General features: G+C 38.7%; 1 protein-coding gene across 4 annotated transcripts in view; it reads left to right on the top strand.

Moving 5' to 3' along the window:
- slc4a11 (solute carrier family 4 member 11) overlaps positions 1-25,251 on the top strand; it is a 243,530-nt gene that overhangs the window by 28,619 nt on the left and 189,660 nt on the right. For 2 of the 4 annotated variants that reach the window (XM_047345902.1, XM_047345901.1), the window contains exon 2: positions 22,339-22,428. The exons of 1 other annotated variant lie outside the window; for it this stretch is intronic. In XM_047345902.1, the coding sequence (XP_047201858.1) occupies positions 22,339-22,428 (90 nt within the window). Of the gene's footprint in view, positions 1-10,626; positions 10,775-22,338; positions 22,429-25,251 lie in introns of those variants that run through there. One more of the 4 variants, XM_047345904.1, reaches the window with a different exon arrangement.

Here is a 25,251-nt window from a genome sequence, read left to right as displayed (position 1 = left end):
ATACACATATATAAATAAAAAGGTGCATTTGCAACATCTGTATGCTGTTGTTTGGTACTCTATTAAATGTTCAACAGAGAAACAGCCTGGGAGAAGAAACTGTCTCTGTGGTGGCTGGTTTTAGTAAACAGTGCTCTGTAGTGGCGGCCTGAAGATAAAACTCTAAACAGTTTATGTGCAGGGTGTGTTGAGTCTGCAGAGATTTTTGCAGATCTTTTTCTGACCCTAGACCTGTATAAGTCCTGGATGGAGGGAAGGTCAGCCCTGATTATTCTCTCTGCAGACCTGATTATTCGTTGCAGTCTGCACCTGTCCTGTTTTGTGGATGAGCCAAACCACACTGAGATGGATGAAGACAGGACAGACTGAATGATGGCAATGTAGAAGATGACCAGCAGTTCCTGTGGAAGGTTGTACTTCTTGAGTTGCCTCTGGAAGTAGTCTCTGCTGGGCCTTCTTTCGAACAGTGTAGTCACCTGAAATAGTTTTCACTAAACAGGTGTGCCCTGACAGGTTTAATAAATGGGATTTCAAGCCTTATAAATGGGGTTGGGACCATCAGTTGTGTTGTGCAGGAGGTGGATACAGTACACAGCTGATAGTCCTACTGAATAGACTGTTAGCTGCTTTTTTCTTGACATAATAAAAAATCTAAGTAAAGAAAAACCAGTGGCCATCATTACTTTAAGAAATAAAGGTCAGTCAGTCCAAACAATTGGGAAAACTTTGAAAGTGTCCCCAAGTGCAGTCGCAAAAACCATCAAGCGCTACAAAGAAACTGGCTCACATGAGGACCGCCCCAGGAAAGGAAGACCAAGACTCACCTCTGCTGCGGACGATAAGTTCATCCGAGTCACCAGCCTCAGAAATTGCAGGTTAACAGCAGTTCACATTAGAGAACAGGTCAATGCCATACAGAGTTCTAGCAGCAGATAAATCTCTAGAACAACTGTTAAGAGGAGACTGTGTGAATCAGGCCTTCATGGTAAAATAGCTGCTAGGAAACCACTGCTGAGGACAGGCAACAAGCAGAAGAGACTTGTTTGGGCTAAAGAACACAAGGATTGGACATTAAGCCAGTGGAAATCTGTGCTTTGGTCTGATGAGTCCAAGTTTGAGATCTTTGGTTCCAACCACCGTGTCTTTGTGCGGCACAGAAGAGGTGAATGGATGGACTCTACATGCCTGGTTCCCACCGTGAAGCATGGAGGAGGATGTGTGATGGTGTGGAGGTGCTTTGCTGGTGACACTGTTGGGGATTTATTAAAAATTTAAGGCATACTGAACCAGCATGGCTACCACAGCATCTTGCAGCGGCATGCTATTCCATCCGGTTTGCGTTTAGTTGGACCATCATTTATTTTTCAAGAGGACAATGACCCCAAACACACACCTCCAGGCTGTGTAAGGGCTATTTGACCAAAAAGGAGAGTGATGTGGTGCTGTGCCAGATGACCTGGCCTCCACAGTCACCAGACCTGAACCCAATCGGGATGGTTTGGGTGAGCTGGACCACAGAGTGAAGGCAAAAGGGCCAACAAGTGCTAAGCATCTCTGGGAACTCCTTCAAGACTGTTGGAAAACCATTTCAGGTGACTACCTCTTGAAGCCCATCAACAGAATGCCAAGAGTGTGCGTAGCAGTAATTAAAGCAAAATGTGGTTACTTTGAAGAACCTAGAATATAAGACATATTTTCAGTTGTTTCACACTTTTTTGTTCAGTATATAATTCCACATGTGTTAATTCATAGTTTTGATGCCTTCAGTGTGAAGCTACAATATTCAGTCATGAAAATAAAGAAAATTCTTTGAATGAGAAGGTGTGTCCAAACTTTTGGTGTGTACTGTATATATATATATACAGGGGTTGGACAATGAAACTGAAACACTTGTCATTTTAGTGTGGGAGGTTTCATGGCTAAATTGGACCAGCCTGGTAGCCAGTCTTCATTGATTGCACATTGCTCCAGTAAGAGAAGAGTGTGAAGGTTCAATTAGCAGGGTAAGAGCACAGTTTTGCTCAAAATATTGAAATGCACACAACATTATGGGTGACATACCAGAGTTCAAAAGATGACAAATTGTTGGTGCGCGTGTTTTGCTCGCGCATCTGTGACCAAGACAGCAAGTCTTTGTGATGTATCAAGAGCCACGGTATCCAGGGTAATGTCAGCATACCACCAAGAAGGACGAACCACATCCAACAGGATTAACTGTGGATGCAAGAGGAAGCTGTCTGAAAGGGATGTTCGGGTGCTAACCCGGATTGTATCCAAAAAACATAAAACCACGGCTGCCCAAATCACGGCAGAATTAAATGTGCACCTCAACTCTCCTGTTTCCACCAGAACTGTCCGTCGGGAGCTCCACAGGGTCAATATACACGTCCGGGCTGCTATAGCCAAACCTTTGGTCACTCATGCCAATGCCAAACGTCAGTTTCAATGGTGCAAGGAGCGCAAATCTTGGGCTGTGGACAATGTGAAACATGTATTGTTCTCTGATGAGTCCACCTTTACTGTTTTCCCCACATCTGGGAGAGTTACGGTGTGGAGAAGCCCCAAAGAAGCGTACCACCCAGACTGTTGCATGCCCAGAGTGAAGAATGGGGGTGGATCAGTGATGGTTTGGGCTGCCATATCATGGCATTCCCTTGTCCCAATACTTGTGCTAGATGGGCGCGTCACTGCCAAGGACTACCGAACCATTCTTGAGGACCATGTGCATCCAATGTTTCAAACATTGTATCCTGAAGGCGGTGCCGTGTATCAGGATGACAATGCACCAATACAGCAAGACTGGTGAAAGATTGGTTTGATGAACATGAAAGTGAAGTTGAACATCTCCCATGGCCTGCACAGTAACCAGATCTAAATATTTTTGAGCCACTTTGGGGTGTTTTGGAGGAGCGAGTCAGGAAACGTTTTCCTCCACCAGTATCACGTAGTGACCTGGACACTATCCTGCGAGACGAATGGCTTAAAATCCCTCTGACCACTGTGGAGGACTTGTATATGTCATTCCCAAGACGAATTGACGCTGTATTGGCCGCAAAAGGAGGCCCTACACCATACTAATAAATTATTGTGGTCTAAAACCAGGTGTTTCAGTTTCATTGTCCAATCTCTGTAGATATATATTGAAAATGAAAAGGTTATGTTAAGGAAATGTTAAACGTTATTTTATTTATCATTTTAATTAATTTATATTGGAGAAGGCCTATGTCGTTTCTTCAAGTTTTTCAGGAAACACTAAAATCTTCGCAAAATATATGTAATATTTATTAGCAGTTTCACCCAAAAAGGTAATAACAGATTTCGCTATGTCAACACTGTTGACAGCCATTTCTTATGGTTCTTTTTATGAAGCTACATATCTTTCTCAATTAGATCATATGGGGAACATTAAAAGAAAAACATTTGATGAAGTAATCTTTAAAAAGAAAGAAAAGAGTTGACAAAAAATTATTACTTGATACTGCCACAGATTCTGGAGCTCTTCCCCTCAATTCCACTTAATGCTAGCTTCATGAATGTAGTTATTTTGTGTAGGAAAAAAAAAAGTGCTGGCTTAAAGAGATAATTAAAGTACTAAATATCTATGCAATATTTAAAGCCTAGCCTATTATGATAATCTTTATCACTTACCAATAGGGGATGAGCCCTGAATTATGTAAATAGCTTCAGTGGCTGAGTAGATTTTGTTTTATCCTGAAGCAGTTGCCATTTTGAAAGCCTGTAAAACTGTCTAAGTCACACTCTTGACACAGGCCATTATACAACAGGTATGGAATTGCTTGACAACTTTACAAGAGGTGGCTAGCATCATGAGGAGATGACTTAGGCAAAAAATTCATTTAAAACAAAAAATTACTTAGGCCATTATTAGGAAGGTGATGATGTATAGTAAGGTTGGGTAATTTGAAACATTTTTCCAACAAATGACGATGGGTAATTATATTCACACAGGTGATGTTTGGACTTTTTTGTGGGCAGAGCAATGTAAACAGCCACAGACAGATTTGCCAATTTAGAACACAAATATAAAAAAATGGATGAACTAGTTATCAAAAAAAATACCAAGTCTTCTATATGGGATTACTTTAGCTTGAAACCAAATGAAAGAGGTAAACCACGGGATGCAACAAAAGCGGTGTGCCACTTGTGCAGACATATAGTGCCAGCAAAGGCCTCAAACACAACAAACTTGTATGAGCATTTACGTTTTCACCATCTGGCTAAGTATGCTACGCTATCACTCGCGTACTCGCGACCGGCTGCTCAGAGCAGTGTGTCAAATACAGGTCCTTCTCAAAATATTAGCATATTGTTATAAAGTTCATTATTTTCCATAATATCATGATGAAAATTTAACATTCATATATTTTAGATTCATTGCACACTAACTGAAATATTTCAGGTGTTTTATTGTCTTAATATGGATGATTTTGGCATACAGCTCATGAAAACCCAAAATTCCTATCTCACAAAATTAGCATATCATTAAAAGGGTCTCTAAACGAGCTATGAATCTAATCATCTGAATCAACGAGTTAACTCTAAACACCTGCAAAAGATTCCTGAGGCCTTTAAAACTCCCAGCCTGGTTCATCACTCAAAGCCCCAATCATGGGTAAGACTGCCAACCTGACTGCTGTCCAGAAGGCCACTATTGACACCCTCAAGCAAGAGGGTAAGACACAGAAAGAAATTTCTGAACGAATAGGCTGTTCCCAGAGTGCTGTATCAAGGCACCTCAGTGGGAAGTCTGTGGGAAGGAAAAAGTGTGGCAGAAAACGCTGCACAACGAGAAGAGGTGACCGGACCCTGAGGAAGATTGTGGAGAAGGGCCGATTCCAGACCTTGGGGGATCTGCGGAAGCAGTGGACTGAGTCTGGAGTAGAAACATCCAGAGCCACCGTGCACAGGCGTGTGCAGGAAATGGGCTACAGGTGCCGCATTCCCCAGGTCAAGCCACCTTTGAACCAGAAACAGCGGCAGAAGCGCCTGACCTGGGCTACAGAGAAGCAGCACTGGACTGTTGCTCAGTGGTCCAAAGTACTTTTTTCGGATGAAAGCAAATTCTGCATGTCATTCGGAAATCAAGGTGCCAGAGTCTGGAGGAAGACTGGGGAGAAGGAAATGCCAGAAGTCCAGTGTCAAGTACCCACAGTCAGTGATGGTCTGGGGTGCCGTGTCAGCTGCTGGTGTTGGTCCACTGTGTTTTATCAAGGGCAGGGTCAATGCAGCTAGCTATCAGGAGATTTTGGAGCACTTCATGCTTCCATCTGCTGAAAAGCTTTATGGAGATGAAGATTTCATTTTTCAGCACGACCTGGCACCTGCTCACAGTACCAAAACCACTGGTAAATGGTTTACTGACCATGGTATCACTGTGCTCAATTGGCCTGCCAACTCTCCTGACCTGAACCCCATAGAGAATCTGTGGGATATTGTGAAGAGAACGTTGAGAGACTCAAGACCCAACACTCTGGATGAGCTAAAGGCCGCTATCGAAGCATCCTGGGCCTCCATAAGACCTCAGCAGTGCCACAGGCTGATTGCCTCCATGCCACGCCACATTGAAGCAGTCATTTCTGCAAAAGGATTCCAGACCAAGTATTGAGTGCATAACTGTACATGATTATTTGAAGGTTGACGTTTTTTGTATTAAAAACACTTTTCTTTTATTGGTCGGATGAAATATGCTAATTTTGTGAGATAGGAATTTTGGGTTTTCATGAGCTGTATGCCAAAATCATCTGTATTAAGACAATAAAAGACCTGAAATATTTCAGTTAGTGTGCAATGAATCTAAAATATATGAATGTTAAATTTTCATCATGACATTATGGAAAATAATGAACCTTATCACAATATGCTAATATTTTGAGAAAGACCTGTATAGAACAGTTTGATGTGAAGACTTTTTCCGGCCGAACAGTTTATTGTATGACACCGCGTACACGGTCGTAAAAGTCCAGCGGACGTCGGTGGAGTCAAGCGGGCTACGCCCCACTATGTTTCGCTCTTAACCCATAGGTAAAAAAAAACATCCGTTGAAGGGCTCATTCTACTGTCGATGGTCAATATATTTCTCTGAACGCCCAACCTTAGTATATAGTTTTTAAGAATCTCAACTTTGGAAGTTGTTTTTTTTTTTACCAAAAACGCCTTTTACGCGTGAACAAGAGGTGCCAATACAGAAAACTGGAATCGGTAATCCAAGTTCTAGAAAAGGCCTAAGTGAACTTTAGCCCATTGGCATGATATTTGCATGGCACATATGTAGATTTTATAGCAATACAGCAGGTAAAATAAGTACATATTACGTTTTCAATGTTTCTTAGTATATTGTATATTACAATATTTTCATTGGCATGAAATACCTACTATATGTTTGTAACAACCCAAGTAATCCAAACAGAGATCAAAACTTTAGTCTATAAATGTAGGTATGTCTAATGAGGTGGAATGATAGTATTGAAGTAATGAACACATGTAGAAAAAGATGCAGAAAAGCAATAGAGAACCAAGTATTTAGAAAACATTCCTATTGCTATGTAGGTAGGTGCCAAGTCCTGCTTGAAAATGAAATCATCATCTCCATAAAGCTTGTCAGCAGAAGGAAGGATGAAGTGCTCTAAAAATTACAATTTGACAGCTTCACTGACTCTGATATCAGCAGATGACCTTGCTCCCCAAATCATCAAAAGTTACATAGAAAAGTTATTTTCAGTTATTACAAATATGTTAGTGTTTACTGGGAGAAGAGATTTTACTCCTTTTTATGAAGCTCGTATTTCATCTGTTGTTGCGTGGATGAGATATTTATTTTATTCTTTGTAAATCGACAGAGCAACACAGATTGTTGTTCAAGTATGTCCAGTGTGCTCTTCATCTGCACACTATAAAAATAACTATCACATGCACACAAATTAGACAGTTTTTTATCCTGTGATCTTATGACTTCCCACAGTACTATATTTTATTAAAGCAAGCTAAATCTTTTAAACAACATTTCACCAACATTTTTGCTGTGTTGCAGGGTATAATTATCCAAGTTGGGACCTGATGTTCCAAGCATCCTTGTTATCATTAGAAGTAAATAGAATGTAATTTTGTCTTTGCTTTTATAGTTCCATCATCAAAAGACAATTTTGGCATGCGTGCTAGAACAACCTTGAGGTGTTTGGAACACAATTTTACTGCAAATTCTTCTTCCAGCAATGTTTCTTTGGTAGTTTTAGTAGACTGTTAAAAATTTTTTGTTTGACCCTGCTTTCCACAAAGAATGTCTGGATAAAATAAAACAATTTTTTATTTAGCTCATAAATTTGATTGGAAAAAAAAGACTTGTTTCTAGATCACAGTCAATACCCAACCTCATTAGCCATCCATCCAGTCATGACTGACCCCAAACCTAAGGCTGTCCTTCTATTGTTAAAGTTGTGGTGGCCAATTATTTAACCTAGGTATCAATTTTTGGTATTGCAGCAATCAAGCCCTTTTTAAAACTGGTGAGTGGCTTTTTACAAATTTCTGTGATTTCTCTTTAGTTATGAGCTCCAAGGGTTGAAGGTCTCCCTACTATCAGCCTAATCCTTTGCTCCCTTCATGGATTCTACTTGGTACTCTGGCTGGGCTATTCCAAAACCTTAATATTCATGGTGTTCGCTAGAAGTGGGTACCGTTCACATTTAAACCGTTACAGTACCTGGGAATTGATACCTTTACTCAACAGTATCAGTTTTCTGTACTTTTGTGTGTGTTTATGTGGTAATACATGTTAATTATTTAAATAATAAAACCTAAAATTTTTCAATTTAACATATTTATTTCTCAATATCTAAACTTTAATGAATATTTCAAAACAACATCCAGCCGTTTGTATTGTAACATCTCAGTTGTTTCAAAATGTTTTCTCCCATATTGCTGACTGCAGACGAGTCCCTAACGGTTGCAGGCGTGCTAATGGTGCAGAATGCTGGAGTTGTAGTCATAGATCTGAGGCTGACACAGTCTTCAAATATTGTGCTTAACCAGGTGCTTCCTCAGATTAGATGTATTCCCACGTCTGGCTTTGCACTTGACATCACAAATATTGCATCAACCGTAACCTGAATTGCATTTTGAAAAGTGGACTCATACTTTCGAGTGCCTTCTATCAGCCATGCCTTGTTGACTGTACCAGCGGCTGCTGATGTCATTATGCTCTTGTTTGTGCAATGCTGCATTCGTGTCCAACATGAAAAGTTGTCCACTCTTCACCTCCCTCAGTGTCACAATGATGCGTTTAGGTATCGAAACATGGTACCATTTGATTTATCCTGAATTGGTACTCGGTAGTACCGACGGAATTTGGTCGGTACTTATAAAAGTACTGAATTCGGTACCAATCACTAGCATCCTTCAAAAGTAGGAAATTCATGTATCTAAAATTAAGGCCTTAAAATGTCTTAAGATAAAAAGAAAAATCTAAGTTGGCCTTAAATACGTTAATCAGAGGTCCTAAATTTTGTCGTGGCCTGACTATTTAAGTCTCGTATTTTCTAGAATACGTACTATTTTCTAGCAGGACTTTTCTGTCAAACAAAAGTTTGAGCCACGCGCAGACATCTTTATTGCGTGCTGTGACTTGAGGTGGTTGAGGCTACAGGTAACTAGCTGCTCATATACCCTTGCTAGCAAGCCTTTTTGCGTCTATTATGGGTAAGGGCATATTTATCGGCAGTTGCCTGGTTGATGTTCGTTTTCGCCCATGGCTCACTTTTGCTGCCGACCCATAAGAAGCTAGACGCATTCTGTGCAAGAAAAGCGTTACACTATGGGTTTAAGGCGGTAGGGAGCCATTTAAACAGTGAGAAGCACAAAGCCGCTGTCAAGAGCCACATATGCCCCTTGACAGAGAGGAGAAACGCTACTGTCTGGACTGGTAAAGCTCCAAAGATTACATAAAGAAATTACAGTTTTGGGCTTCATGAGGAATTGTTTGTCTCAGCCATGGCAATAATGAAGACAAGGACTTTAAAGCACAAAACAGCAGATTTATGACCACGGTGAAGTTAGTTTAAGGATATTGGATATTCGTGCACAGTGGATTCAGCGGGGTCTATCTCCCGTTTGGTCCGATGAAAGTAGTCTGATTACGGCCAGCTGCTCTCTGGTTGGATGTTATTAAATATAGCTCCCCCTACCTGTGTGTAATTGTGAAAGCTGTCATGGTGTTCTTTTTCTTTTCTTTTAGCATTCAGGCATGGTTTATTATTTGTAAATCGTAAAATTATATTTTGATTTGACCCGCTCCGGCAAATGTGGTCCTTAATATTGTTATAGTCACTTTTGGGTTTTATTACCTTTTCCCTGCACTACTTCAGTGAATACCTTCTCATTTCTGCTCCTCCAGAAATTTATCTGTTTTGCTCCCCTGGTGTGGCTTAAGCTCCTCAGAAAACGGTTGTCATTGCTACTACTACTAGCACTGATCTAAGAGCAGCATTTGGTGTGACACAAGCTCTGAAGTCTGACGTTTTGTGGATTTAAACACAGTGGTCAAGAACCAGTCTTACAATTTCAATGAGGAGATAAGGGGATGTGTTTTGTTGAATGATCCCTTACTCACAAAACGCAAATCGCACTGGTACATACTACAATTAAACCAGAGAACACTTTTATCACTTTATTGAGCATAAAGTGATAAAAGTGTTCTCTGGTTCAATTATTGTATTCATAAATAGACAAAACCTAAATGTGAATGTGTCTCATTGCGTGACACACATGCTGTGCTTGATTGTAATACAGCAGGATCCCCCAACCATCCCCTATATTTACAGTTTTTTGGGGGCCTTAAATTTTATTGAAGGTGGCATTAAAACTATCTTAAAAAGTCTGAAATTTGACTTGCTGAAACCTGCAGATAACCTGATATTACTTCTGGTCTGAAAAAACATGTTAGTAAAATTAAAAGACTGCTTTAAATCTATATTTTCTAGGTGTATGAATAAATAGGAAATTCCATAAAACCAATTTGAACCAGTGACCAAAAGAACAAGTAGCATGTTCCCAGATCTTCCTTCTTTAATGAATAGTGTTTAGTATTAGATGTCATCATGCAAGACTGGAGATTTTGGCGACTTTGCAGAGGTGTCAACATAAATCGGATCTCACTTAGGGTTATGTAGGCACAAAAGCAACAAATAATTGAAATCAAGCATGCTTGCTGGCATTTTGTGAGCAAATAACTGAACATTATGATCTCTTTATTTAAAAATTTTAGCTTAGTATTCTAATAGAACCAGCATTGGTGCACAAATATTGATGCAGGAAATGAGTGCAGTGGAGGTGCACTCACATACATTTTGACCTTCTTGAGTTGGCCTCAACTTAAAAAAGCATACAGGAGAGCTGGGTGGCTTACAACACAACATCTTTATAAATGTTGTTGAGGTGTGTCTAGACCAAAGCTTTTCCTTGAGATTGAACAATGGGATGTTGGAATAAAGAAGCAAAGTAAGAAAAACATAGGCACTAGGACCCAGTGAGAAGAAAGCGAGTAGGCAGGCAGAGTGGGGCTGAGTCACTGCATGTGTCTGAGAGGCAGTCAGAAACAGAGCAGAGCACAGGAGAGCAGAGGTGATCTTAGTCTCATCAGCACAGGATAACATAACCATGATGGGTTGATTTCGGGGGGGAGGTGGTTGGGATTGGAAGTGTGCATTTGCCACCACTTGCTCAGCTATGGAGACCAACAAAGTTCTTCATTTTGTTCCTTCCGGTGAGTATATCAAAGCTCTGAGAGCTGTTCCTCCGCTGTGCACGACACAGCAATCACTGGGAGAACCTTGGGGTTCCCTTCCTCGTGAAACCTGAGAACCCCCTTGAACAAAACATATGTAGCCCACTTTAACTTCCACTCTGAGGCATGGCAGATGTTTTTTTGCATATATTCCATTGTACATACTTGGCAAATTGCAAGTTTGGTCATTTTGAGCTCATAGGAATGTGGCAATATTGTGGGACAGACAGGAAACTGATTTATTTTATTTTCAGAAGACGGAGAGCTGTAGAAGCTCTGTTCTACTTGTAGAAATGGTGTTTTTGTTTTCTTCTTTCTGTAAAAACATATTTGTGTGCATGTGTGTGTGCAAAAGTGTGCATTTTCTTTTTGTTTGTGTCCAGTATGCGGCACTAGAGGTTGCTGTGTCATATTTCAGCAGTTAGGGAACTGAACCTTGAGAAACAGTTGCATTTCAAACCCTCACAGAAATGCGAGTGTACCTGTCGAGACTGTGCAGCTGGAATGCAGGGGAAGCATGTGTTGCATTGGTGGGCTCATGCATGATAAGTAGAGAAAGACCGACACCTTGTATAAAACAGTGTCTGCGTTTATGTGTGAATGAGTACAGTGCATCTGTTTTTTTTCTGTCAGTGTACACAAAAAACAGCAATTACAAATGTATAGATCCTTGTCAGTGTTTATTTATTTTGTTTGTTTTTCCAGATTACAGCAGATATATGTGTGTAAGAGAGTGGATGAAAGTGTGTTTGTGAGAATACAGATTAGTGTTGCTGACAGCCACAAGAGAGCAGCGAGTTCCCCCAATGAAAGTCCTCAGAGAGCCCAAAGCCCATTTGGAGGTGAGATGCGGCTGCTTCCTCACTTTCATTTTGGTTGAGCTGAATACTGCAACTCCTAGTGTGTGTGTGTGTGAGAGAGAGAGAGACCTGAACATTATTTAGAATTATGTGACGGCAACAATACTTTGTCTGCTTGTGGATGAACACGGGTTTGTAAAAGTCGGAATTTGTTGGACCTCAGTTTTTGTGTGTGTGCTTATGTGTGTACTCTGTGTGTGTTTTTTAGTAGATGCATTGTGCAATTTAACTGAATCGCAGGGTGTCGAGGTGTAATGGACACTGATGTGGCTCGTCCTCTGAAGAGTAATTTACATTCATTTGCCTAAAGCTTATTCGGTGAAGGCCGACAGATTTGATCCTTGCAGCAAGACAATTTGGTCCTGTTTCCTAAAGGTTTACGGTTTGATTGCTATGTCAAATAACAAGTTACCCATTTAATGATGATTGTTAGGATTTTTCTGTATGCTGTCTTACTTGACCTTGGTTTTAAATGCTGATTTTGTTTAAAGAAAATAATATATATCTGCAGGAATTTGATGGCAATATTGATTACCAACCACTGGTGACTCAACAATTACATTTACAGAGGATTAGGTTTTCTTCTTTTCGTCTTTAATTTATTGCCTTCTGGATTTTGAAATAAAGCAGGGCAAGCTGCTTTGTGCGACAAATCTTACGATACATGGCATGGAACATGATGTCCAATAAACAGTGCAGCTCGCTTTGGCCCACAAAATGTAGGAAAGCTGCAAATTATGTTGTAGTTTTGTGTATAGACTAAATGTTACAGTTGTATTTTATCTTATATGATTGGTGGTAAGCACCTACTGGGTGAGTGAGCTACTTGCATTGTTGGGCAAGGTCAGAAGAAGATACAGGTTTCATTTGATGGATTAAAAAATTACCACATGTACCAAAACTGCATTCAGCTTCCCTACTGCTGTGATGAGTAGTTTCTTCTATTTTTGTTTGCTTGCTTTTATTAACCAGCAACAAACTTCCCCAGTTTATTATAATGTAGAGTGAGGGTGATTGTTTTACAAATTCTGTTTTAAATGACATTTTTAATCCTATATTGTAGCATTAAGGTAAATATTTATAAAGTGACCTATAAATTTCCTTCAAGATTTTTGTCTGGTCTATGACCATAACTAACTCATGAATATCTATCAGGGCACAAGTACCCTTGAAATGACTTTGCTTTGTATAGTGAAAAAGCTCCATCTGTCATGGAAAACATAAATGTTTGGATAATTTTGCAGGTATAAATATTCTGACCATAAAACAAAGGCTGCACTGGAAAATTTTTTGATTAATAGTTTTGGGAAAACTACACACACCCATTTTTTGTTTTCATGAAATAGAGAAATAATTTCACAAATCACATAATAAGTTTTTGAGAGTCTAATCAGTGGAGAATAATTAAGTTCAGGTATAACCTGTCCACATACTGTTGTATTTATGCTAGTCTAAATTTAAGGTGGTCCAAAATCAAAAGAAGAATTAAGAAAGCAACATTTTTGTTTTCACTAACAGAATAAAGGTTTTGTAAATATGAAAAAAACTTGCCTTTTCAGCTGTCACCACTTGAAGTTTTTATTTTTTTTTATTTTGAACTTGAGGTGATTGAATGCAGTCCAGACTTATTAAACAAGTGACATAAGCCTTTAGTTGAGAGCAGTGAGAAGCTTTGAAGTTGCCGCAGCCATTAGCAGGTAATTCTTAGCCATGTGCAGTATTCTGACAGTGGGTATCTTGTCTATCACTCAGTTTCTTTTTTTTCCCCAAGTACCAAAAATGCTGCAACACAAATGATTTAATAGAGGTGGACTTTTGTCAGCTAGCTCGTTGAGAAGTCTTTATTAGTCGACTCTGTCAACACAATAGTCTAGTCCAAGAACTACTTCCTTTCTTACTTTAATATAAGAGTCGTTAACATTTGGTGTCAAAGCTCTCACCTTCATGTCTGGGGCTCATAGTAAAAGCTTACACTTATTTTACCAGAAGTCACATGCTGACATGCTGAAAAATAGTGGCGCTTGTCATGTCAAAGATCTTGTGCTACAAGATCTTAGTCACATCCTGAGTAGTAGCATAAGTTTTGAGTGGTTTCATTTGTAGATATGTCATCCCTTTTAGGTTAATAAAATTGACCAGTTTTAGTTTTAGACTCAAGAGAAGGTGGCCCAGATAGCCAAAAAGGGCAAAGTATTAGTTCCTCAATCCATCAACCCTATCCACGGCACTGTAATCATTTTAAAAAGCATTCTATTTAACAACCAGAAATGCAGCATAAAGCTGACACATCAGACCTTTGCTAGCAAGTGTCAGTGACAGAAAACCAAACAATCAGTTCTGCAGCCATGACCTGCAGAGCCTGAAAGTATCAGCATGGACAACACGTAGTGATGGTGGGAATTAGTACTTTGACCATGTGGATGTGTGTGAGGTTGAAGATGGATGACGAGTTTCTGCATGATTGCGTGCATGTGTGCAATGTAGATGTGACAGTGGTCTCTGATCAGTATTCACCACTGGCAAACAGATCTCTGAAGCTCCAGCCTCTGAGCACAGCCATCTGGGCAGAGGAGAAACGCAGATCAACACACACATACAAATTACCGTACAGTAGCACACACTGGTGGGTATACACACACTAATACCGAAATGTTCCAAAAACACCTCCATGCAAGACATGACAAGTCGGTTGCACAGGCTGAAGTGCACTCACACATTCGCACAATTCTCACAAAAACCGGTTGTGTCGGACATTTACCACACATACGTATTTTCACAAATAATTTTCACAGTTCATTGCATCTTAATAATTTGTTAATATAAACACAGAGAACATTTATATTCATGCGTCAGCACAAACTCAAATCAATCAGAGCTCAATACTTTGTTATAAATGTTTACTCATTCACTGCCTCAGTGTCTTCTACATCACCTTGGGTTTATGGTCGTCTCTTCACAACATAATTTGGACATGTTTGCTCTTTATGGGTGACAAAAAGTTTAAAATACAGTTCAGTACACCTTTTCCTATTATCGTTGCAAATCGAAGGGTTGCTTAACACGTTATAGTAAATAAGTGGCCATTGTAAGAAAGCATTACATCACAAAATTACTCATTACAACTCAATCATACATGTACACAAGAACAGAAATCTGACAGACTGAATCTGACTTTCCTTCACCTCTCTTTCCCACACAGAGACACACTCTTTCATCAGAATGTTCACAAGAGGATGGACACACACTGCCACGGATGACATTTTACTTTTGAAGAATTAGCCAAAACGCTACTGATAAATTGTTACCTTCAGATTTTTTTCGTTTAAATTAACAAAGATCAGATTTCTTTGACATGATTTGGGTTTGCCCAGACAAATCTCTGCCCATTAATTACTACTTTCTCTCAAACAGAAGAACACTTACTAGTCATGTTTCACATTTGTTAACATGTGAAATCAGTGACTGTAACCTAAGATGCACTTCTTAAAGCAGTTTTTTTTTACATTTAAATGAAGATAAAGTCTGTTTTATCTGCAAACCTTTCCCACATTCACATCAAAATAAAAATAACTACGCAATAATAAAAGTAATACAAAGAAACATAATTAAAACAATTAATTTATTAAATTCAGTCGTTAAATTAACATAGGTTGTGGTTTTACCCCCTTTCTTGTCAATGAGCTGCCGTAACATGTTATGCCCTCGTTAAATTGTTCAAAAAAGTCATAATAAATGTTGCACTTTACTGTCAAAAAATTACTAGCTTATAGTAATGGCTGAGGTGTACACGTAAAAGCTCAGGGAGAATATGGATATTTCACAGATATTTTACACTTCTCTGAGGTACTATTTGTTTTTATAAAGCACTGTCTGCTGTCACGGTCCTAACCATCTCATATAAATAAGCTTCCCTGGCCCCTAGTTCTCAGTCTTTGAGAAACTGGAACAATGGTACATGTACAATAGCATTTTAAGTTTGCACATTTTCTGTTTACTAATTGTACACGAGTCTGAAGATAAAGGTCAAGCTTCATCATTTTGAGAAGTAAATCTGCTTTTGAATTTAAATGTTAATCTATTGGAAGGATTTGTGGAAATGTATATTCCATGCTAAAAATAAATGCAGTGAAATTAATACTAATGTAGAAGTGTCTTTGCAGAAGCAAAGCAGACAAATAGATTTGTTATATACAGTTGAAGCACTTTGAAGCACTTTGAATTTCAGACCTCAAAAAGTCAGACCTTTCCCCACCAACTAAAACAATAATGACAGTCATTTTTTTAATATCCTTCATCTCAGAGCAGTGTCTCAGTGTCTGAACTCTGCGTCTTTGCCCTCAGGCCCCCATATCAAACCTTAGTTGTTCGAAGTTTTTTTGTGTTCTAAGACAATGATATTTCCATCTGAGAAGGTGGCTTCTCTGGTATTATTACCTCTGAACAAGCAATTGAGACAGAACGATGGGAAAAACGTTGACTAAACTTGAAAGTGGTTTGCTGCATTCCATCCTCTCACTTGTTTTAAACCAGCTATCTTAGTTGGATGAGATGTTTTTATGTGTCTGAACAATAGAACAAGGGAAGCTCCCTTATGTTTAAAAATCCCCCCTTTTATAACATAATCAGAGACTAAAGGTTTGTGATGTATGACACATACATGCCTCCATGATTAAACTATATTGGTACATGCTGCTCTCTTTGTCAGTTACTTTTAAAGTCTAGTTTCTCTAACAATGACATTGTGTGATCTCTCTTTAAATGTCAGCCAACTATGTAACACTGTTCTTGGTTCCTTATTTACTACCTTACTTTATCACTGACATTGGTGAGGGTTTATCCATCACCTTCTACTAAAGGTATCCACTAACATTAGTAGAACTGGCATGTTTTTTTTATGCTATATTAGAAAGCAACATTCGAATTCTTCTATTATTTTCGTATAATTGACACTGTGAAATCCATTTTGTCTGAAACATAAAGGTGTGGTTTTTAACATGTAAAGCTGTTTTTCCCACTGAGAAATGTTCTTCATAGTTTTGCGGTAATCTTTATGGCGTTTTGCACGGTGTGTGGTTCACTCCTGTTTTCATAGCATTATAGGAGGCAGTACTCAGCTGTTTATTTAGAATTCTGCATCACATCTCCATGTCCTTGGTGAGAATTTTAATTTCATTTTTGAAAAGATCACTGTCCTCTCTACAAAATGGATTATCAAAACAAAAACAGAGTTGAAATAATTTACCTGTCAATCGCGTGGGTTTAAAACTATCAAAATCTAGTTCACTATGTATTCATCTTCTGAACCTCTCTGCCATGAAAATGTCTTCATTAAAAACCGGCATTCTAAATTGAAGTAGATTTACCGCAATTGTTTTAGATTTGTTGTTGAATTAAAGGTTCTTAAATTTTACCCTGTTTGAGGTTCTCACAGTATGACAACCTTGAGAATAAATTCCATTAGATGGAGTTTAGATGGAAGCAGGCTTTGCTATACCTGTAATATATGTAGCTAGTTTATGTATACACAGTTTATGTATACAACCAGCACTACACTACTGCTTGTTGAAGTTCTTTGACTAAGCATGTAACACATTACATTTAAGTTAAACCATGCAACATTTTCTTTAATAAAGGCTATAATTGGGTTGCGGCTTCAACTTTGTATGTGGCTAATTTAAATTGTTGACCATTAGCCACGGTAACAGTTTTTAAGCCCAATAGCATACCCTGCTAAGTTTTATTAACCACCAAATTATAGTTTTCAGCTTTGGGGCACCATCCTAACCACACTGGTCCTCTAAAATGTGTGGTAATGTTTTAGAATATTACTTATGCTCAGTGATGGTGGATATTTTAGTTTTTTAGTTTTTTTATTGTTTTTCTTTTTTTCCTTTGAACATAGTAATAGTTGTTTCCCTTACATAATTGTTACTTTTCAATGCAGCACAACCTGAAGGACTGTAAAGCACAACCTTTTCCTTTTTTAAAGAAATCTCTGGGTTTCTTACATTTTTATTAATTTGTTTTTCTTTTAAATATATTTTTTCGGCACTAGTGGCCTTCATTTTCTATTTTTTGACAGTAGGCAGACAGGAAAGAGGGGTAGAGAGAGGGGGAGACATTTGGCAAATGTCGCCGGGTCCAGGACCCGAACCCGGGACGGCCGCCTCGAGGACCGCAGCCCCTGCACACGGTCACGCGCTCAACCCCTACACCATCATGCCAGTTCCTTACATTTTTAAAATTATATTTTAGATTACAATTAGAAATTTTACATTTTACATTGATAAACTAATTGACTGACTATAAAATTAAGCTATATGGAATTTATCTCTCCAACTTGTAATTTACAAGCTACAAAATAAATGTCTCTGTTGGCACACAGTGGAAAAATGTTCCTACTAAATGTGCTCGTTTAGCGAAACCTCCCACCACCCATATGATTGGGCTGATTTGATTTATATATTGATGTGTGTCAAACAGGACATTTGTTGGTGTTTATGAATTGGCACATAATGAATAAACTGAACTGAGTTAAACTAAATGGTATTTCCAGTAAATAGTAAAATGCTGCAATCTACACTGAGAAGCAAACTGTTTAATAAGGTAAGACATCTTTTCATCCCCCAAGGGGGAAACTGAATTGCTACAGCAGCAGGACAGAGTAAAAAGGTGCACATGTATGTTTGAAAGCTAAAAGACACTTGTATATATTTAATTTCAATACATTTTACAATGTACTCAAATAAATACGTAAAGTAAATATCTGGCTTGTCTTTCAATGTTAAAAAGAAACAAAAGGTAGTTTGTGATTAAGGCATAAAATTTTACTGAAATAGAAATAAACTTTTCAAATCTATTCTAGCAAAGTGGCATGTAAAGCCAGCTAGCTGTTGCTAATCCAGTTTAAATTGAATCCAAATCTAAATTATTGCTTCAACACAGAAACCCCGATCTTAGGACAGAAAACTTTTCTGAATTGGTTAAGTATATTCATAATACAACACATATTAGCTTTGCTGTTCTCTGCTGGAAACGACAAATAATGGGAATAACGGTTAGCTTGAGCAACAGGCTAGGCTATGTTTTAATTAAAATGTGTAGGTGGGATGTGTTACCGAAAAAAAAGGATTTTATTGTTGTTAGAAATGAATTACATTTACAAATTATGTAAATTGGATAAAATGTAAATGATTTTAATAGCTAATATCTAATACTGTCCAAAATTAGGTTTTATGGTGTATAAGTACAACCAACAAATATAAATAAAAATATTGTTAAATAGAGTTTATAAAGTTTTTAGGGTGTTACAAAGGCCAGACAACCTCAGACAAAAGTCGTGTTTTATTCCAAAAACTAGATGCAAAACATTGCTTCTTCTCAGAATGAAGAAGATTATTATTCTGGTAAAAAGCAAGTTGTTGCTATCAGCTTTGCAGAAGATGGCTGGTCTTTACTGAAGCCTACTTAACTGAGCACAGGAAGCAGGACTGAACACAGGCAAGGTAATAGTTTCAGTTCCTATTATTGATCTTGCATGCTTTACAAGATGGCACAGAGTTGCCTCCACAGAACAACGAGCACTCTGCTTGGAGCACTGTCATTTGTAGCTAGCAAACAAAATTCAACCCAACACTGTTCATCAGGAAGGTAGATGTAATGTTTTGCTGCTCCTTTCTGTTATTTTTTCTAAAATGATAATTACTACAAGATGGACTACCACTTGCCCAACTTGATGAATTCTCAAACCACTAATGAAAAGCTTCCATTTTAATTTATGTCAAAATATCAATCAGCATTACTGTTTTTTCCATCAGGAATAAACTAAACTTGTTGAGATGTCGGCACAGACACTAATGAATATGTCTTTGTTACCTCACTAGAAAACATATGTGAGTAGGCAGGCACATGTTGTTTCTGTCTAATAGCATTTAAACAAGACACATTTTGCATGTTAGAAACAAATCGTGCAATGTAGTACAATGATTGTTGCAGACAAGGTTGTTGCTGCCTCTTAAGACTGATATTGATTATTCCATACTGCTGTTTTCCTAAAGCTGTTGATAGCTGAGTTTATAACCAGAGGTCTTTCATACGGTTTCCTCAAACTATGCATAACGTCCCTTATGTCCTTGAAACAGTACCAAGTTATGTCCATTTGACGCAGCGCCAAAATTGCTTCAATATTCTTTGTCATCAAGTGTTGTTGAGTGTAATTATCTGTAATTATCATTACAGAGTGGCTGCTGGAGCAGTTTAGTGTTTTAGAATAAATGTAAGCAACTACGACTTTGTGGCTTTCCCTGGAATAAAAGTCTGCTGTCATAAAAACAGTTCAAATTTAGTGACAATGGCAAAAGGATCTCACCTGCTGTCATAAGAGAATAATAAAGTAGAACATGACCTTTGAACTCCTTAGATTTGTACTTGTTCTACTGTGCCTTGTTCATTTGATTAAAACAGTCACTTGGTTTTATACCCTGTTTAAAATTTAAAGCTCTCTTTATATCAATTGGAAAGGCCAACATAAGACAGGAACTGAGAGCATGACAAAGAACATGGTTAATGCACTACCGTACATGATTTTGCCTAGAAATCAAGCCTGCCTCGATTTGCAGGGGGGACAGCACAAATGAAGACCAGTGAGATGTGCATCAAATGGCGGATAGAATGGAATAGCTTTCAGTAAATGTTTGTGTGGAGACTTCTGACTTGGAAGAGACACAGTGGCCTGGCTTTAATCGAACCAAAAGAAAAGGGAAGTGAGGGGATGGAGGTGGGGGTGGTTGCAAGCAATTAGCAACAATCCCCCAGCACTACAGTCCCTTTTTTTTATTTTCCCGTCTCCGATGAAAACTGAAGCAACCAATTTCTGCATTGAGCGTCTGGCTTGGATATATGTGTGCATGCGTCTGACAGTAGTAGTCATCCTGTCTCATTCACTGCCTTAATAAATGCAAAAACACAGAAACTGTTCCTGCTAAAGCAACTAGGCATAATTCTTTAACTTGGTGGTACCGTCAGAAAACATTAGATGACAGAAAAACAGGCAGAGAGGAAATGGGATGGAAAGATGTGAAAATTGAAAATTATGCACACAAGTATATCCTGGAAGGACTGTAAGGAGATTGGTTAAAAACAAAGTCTAGTCTGTGTGTGTGTGTGTGTATATATATATATATATAATATATATAAAGTATTCGATACACTGCCGATTTTGCAGTTTTTCCGAATTGCACAGCATGTAAAAGTCTTTCATTTTTATCATAGGTTATCTTCAACTGTGAGTGACGGAATGTAAAACAACAAAAATCCAGAAAATCACATTGTGTGATTTTAAGTAATTAATTAGCATTTTATTGCATGACAGAAGTATTTGATCACCTAACAACCAGTAAAAATCCCACCACTCGCTGGCCTGTTAGTTCTTCCTTAAGAAGCCCTCCTGTTCTCTACTTATTACCTGTATTAACTGTACCTCATTATCTGTATAAAAGCCACTTGTCCACACACTCAAACAAACCCCAACCCAGAGAGCTGGGATAAAACAGCAGACCTGCACAAGGCTGGGATGGGCAAACAGCCAAGCAGCTTGGTGAGAAGGCAACAACTGTTGGCGCAATTATAAGAAAATGGAAGAAGTTCAAGATGATGGCCAATCTTCCTCAGTCTGGGGCTCCATGCAAGAATTTACCTCGTGGGGCATCAATGATCATGAGGAAGGTGAGGAATCAGCCCAGAACTACACGGCAGGACCTAGTCAATGACCTGAAGAGAGCTGGGACCACAGTCCCAAAGAAGACCATCAGTAATACACTATGCCGCCATGGATTAAAATCCTGGAGAGCACCCAAGGTCCCCCTGCTCAAGCCAGCACGTGTCCAGGCACGTCTGAAGTTTGTCAGTGATCATCTGGATGATCCAGAGGAGGAATGGGAGAAGGTCATGTGGTCTGATGAGACAAAAAATTTGCTTTTTGGTCTAAACTCCACTTGCCATGTTTGGAGGAAGTAGAAGGATGAGTGAAACCCCAAGAACACCGTCCCTACTGTGAAGCATCGAGGTGGATACATTATTCTTTGGGGATGCTTTTCTGCAAATGGGACAGGACGACTGCACTTTATTTAGGGGAGGATGGATGGGGCCATGTATCAGGAGATCTTAGCCAACAACCTCCTTCCCTCAGTAAGGGCATTGAAGATGGGTCATGGGTCTTCCAGATGAAGCATCTCAAGGTCCTGGAGTGGCCTAGCCAGTCTCCAGACCTGAACCCAATCGAAAATCTTTGCAGGGAGCTGAAAGTCCGTATTGCCCAGCAACAGCCCCGTAACCTGAAGGATCTGGAGAAGATCTGTATGGAGGAGTGGTCCAGAATCTTTGCTGCAGTGTCTGCAAACCTTGTCGAGAACTACGGGAAATGTCTGATATCTGGAATTGCAAACAAGGTTTCTGTACCAAATATTAAGTTTTGTTTTTCTGATGTATCAAATACATTATGTCATGCAATAAAATAATTAATTACTTAAAAATCACACAATGTGATTTTCTAGATTTTTGTTTAAGATTCCGTTACTAACAGTTGAAGAGTACTTAAAGACTTCTATATGCTTTGCAAGTGGGAAAACCTGCAAAATCGGCAGTGTATCAAATACTTGTTCTCCCCACTGTATACATATAATATAGGGCTGGGACTAGATGATATCAAAGAGAGCCTTTCATCCAAGGATCAGTACCATAAGACTCTTACGAGGAAGGAGGGAAGGCCAAGATCTGGTGAGTGTTATCCCTCTTTTACACTGACTACGTTTCGTGTCTGCCGCAGTCATCCCTCATGAACTGTGCCATGTGACAATTCACACTTAGGATCTGTTCATGCATTTGACAACAGTAGAGGCAACTGGACTCACAAGATCATAAGTTCATGGGAGAGTAGCAAATTCACACAGGAAGTCGAGATTTCATGTAGTAACAGCTATGAATATAGAGAGCTGCAAATAAAAGCCCCCATGTCATTGGTTCTGATGTAATGTTTTACAATGCGATGGGTTTGAGAGTCTCTTATTTTGAAATCACCTAGATGCTCTTCACGGTTCCCGTGCCTGAGCTTCTTTTTGGCTCAATCTGGAACTTTAAGCATTTGTGCTCCGTCGTCCATCAAAAGTAGACTCAATCCATATTTCAGACGGAGGATGGGGCTTTCCGTCATAGCGCAGCCAGTGTGTCCGAGCCAGACAGAAGGAAAATACAGAGGCACTCATTATTGGGAGCACAGGAACAGACCCTCAGCACAAGTGCAATGGAGTGCAGGACCACCACACCAGACAGGGACCAAAGACATAGGCTGTTCAAAGATGCCCCTGGCAAATTTAGTTTTAAAGTTATATTTTAATTATTCCAACATGATTCCTCTGATTAGGAATAATACTTACATTTTGGAATGGCCCAGCCTGAATCCCAACTTTAACCTGATAGAGAATCTGAGGAGAGAACAAAAGATTTGGTATCTTCGAACACATATTTTTCGTTGCTAAAAGAATTGCAGATTTTCAGGACTCGACAGAGACTTCACATACGCTGAAACAAAAAATTGAAGTCCCTAGACGAGATGACACATGATACTTGGTGAATGAGAATGGGACGAGAAAAACTGCAAAATTATCCGGTTCAGATTTAATCAGTTTTAACTATTTTAGGTTTTCAACTAAAGATAATTAAATTCAGTCCAAACGCTTTAAAAAGCTGAAATAGCCCTTTAGGTTAGTGCTGATAGGAAGTTCAAAAGTTATTTCCAGCTTAATCATCATTAGCAGTTAATAGCTAACATGCAGTCACAGTATTCTCCCAGACCGTGTCTAAAATTCTGCCCCACAAATATTTTAAGAGAGTTGGAGTCTTCCTCAATGCTTTTGACAGTTTACCGCTAGCCCAATAAGAAGGATTAGGTAATTAACTCTACTATTTCACTTGTTTACCTAGTTTTTGTTAGATCAAAGTAAGATTATGAAACACAATTTTAATGGGGTGTCAGGCTTAATACACTCCTTTATATAGGGGGCTTATAATAATAGATAACATTTGCCCACATACTCAGATGAAGTCACATTCTGACAGTAACAGCATTGTGCTGAATAAATTCAGTTCTTTGGTTAAGAAAAACTTACTCTCAGGTACCTGCTATTTGAATGTTGGTTGACAGACACTTAGGGAAGTTTTTCTGCATCAGTGAACCACATCTTAAAATCAAAATGTTTATGAAACCTCATAACAATGCTGTTTTATTTTCCCCCAATGAGATCATTAATATGTGAGTGTTAAATATGCAAGTCTATATATTCACGGTTTGGTTTTCTTAGCGGAACATCCATGGATCTGCAGAGATAAATCTCATTCAAACATATCACTCTGGATATTGTTAAAAACTGATATTTTGTCTGGGTTTAGTGCAAAACTCAACATGATTGCTGGAATTCCAGTCCAAAGAAGCCTAGCAGTGCCAGGCTGAAGCTTCTGTAACTTTTTGTTTTACACTTCTCACTGTAATTTTTCGGCTTACATTTAAAGCTTAATTAAAACTGTTGGCAAAAGTGAAACATGGAAAAGCAAATAAACCTTGATATTTCTAATTCATAGCAGACATTTGAGTAATCTAGGTAAATACAGGTCTGGTAATGAAGGCTGTATTCCACTACAACATCTATGTATGTCTATTATTAGGCAGAATGTGGCAAAATGCAAACTTAATTTAAATAGAAAGCAGCTCTTGGTAATTTTCAAGATTGTGAACATTGACAAAGTACAGCTCTACATCATTGTGTCTAACCTCTGTATCCACCTGGATACCCCACAAACTACGAACATATTTTTCAAAATCTTAGTTTGCATTTGGATGGCAGTTCCAAACACACCACAAAAGCTGTTTTGGAAAAAACTGTTTGGTTCCATTCAGAATACCAAGATGAACTAAGGAGTTTAATGTGGACAAAGATAAAAGTGAGTTTTGAAATTCTCTGAATTTTAGGAGTCAAAATACTTTAGCTGTACAGATATGTGCTCATCTACAGTCATATTCAATACATTAGAGTATGTGTTCTGATGAGGCTCATTTGTCAGATCTAAAAGTACCTTAACAAAAAATAACAACCTTTAAGCAGGTATTATACATACTTCTCATTAAGCCCACATTTCTGTATTAAATCTATTTTGTTTTATCAGGCTGATGTAATATTCTAACCTTAAATGTCATGTTTTATTAGCTGTAAGCGTAAAATCTTTAGAATAAACGAAAAAAAGGCTTCAAAACATCAGTCTCTATTTAATCTATATAATGTGTTTTACTTAGTAACTTGAGTTACTGAAACAAATATAATTTTCGGTCAGTCAATTTCTACACCGCTTCTTCCATAGTGGGTCGCGGGGAAGCTAGTGCCTATCTCCAGCAGTCTACGGGCGAGATGTGGGGTACACCCTGGACAGGCCGCCAGTCCATCGCAGGGCAACACACAAACAACCATGCACACACTCATTCATACACCTAAGGGCAATTTAGAGAGACCAATTAACCTAACAGGCATGTCTTTGGACTGTGGGAGGAAACTG

This window comes from Girardinichthys multiradiatus, chromosome 19 (genome assembly GCF_021462225.1).
Source record: "Girardinichthys multiradiatus isolate DD_20200921_A chromosome 19, DD_fGirMul_XY1, whole genome shotgun sequence".
NCBI classification, from domain to species: domain Eukaryota; kingdom Metazoa; phylum Chordata; class Actinopteri; order Cyprinodontiformes; family Goodeidae; genus Girardinichthys; species Girardinichthys multiradiatus.
The sequence above is the reverse complement of the archived record's forward strand: the minus strand, read 5'-3'. Positions and strand labels throughout refer to the sequence as shown.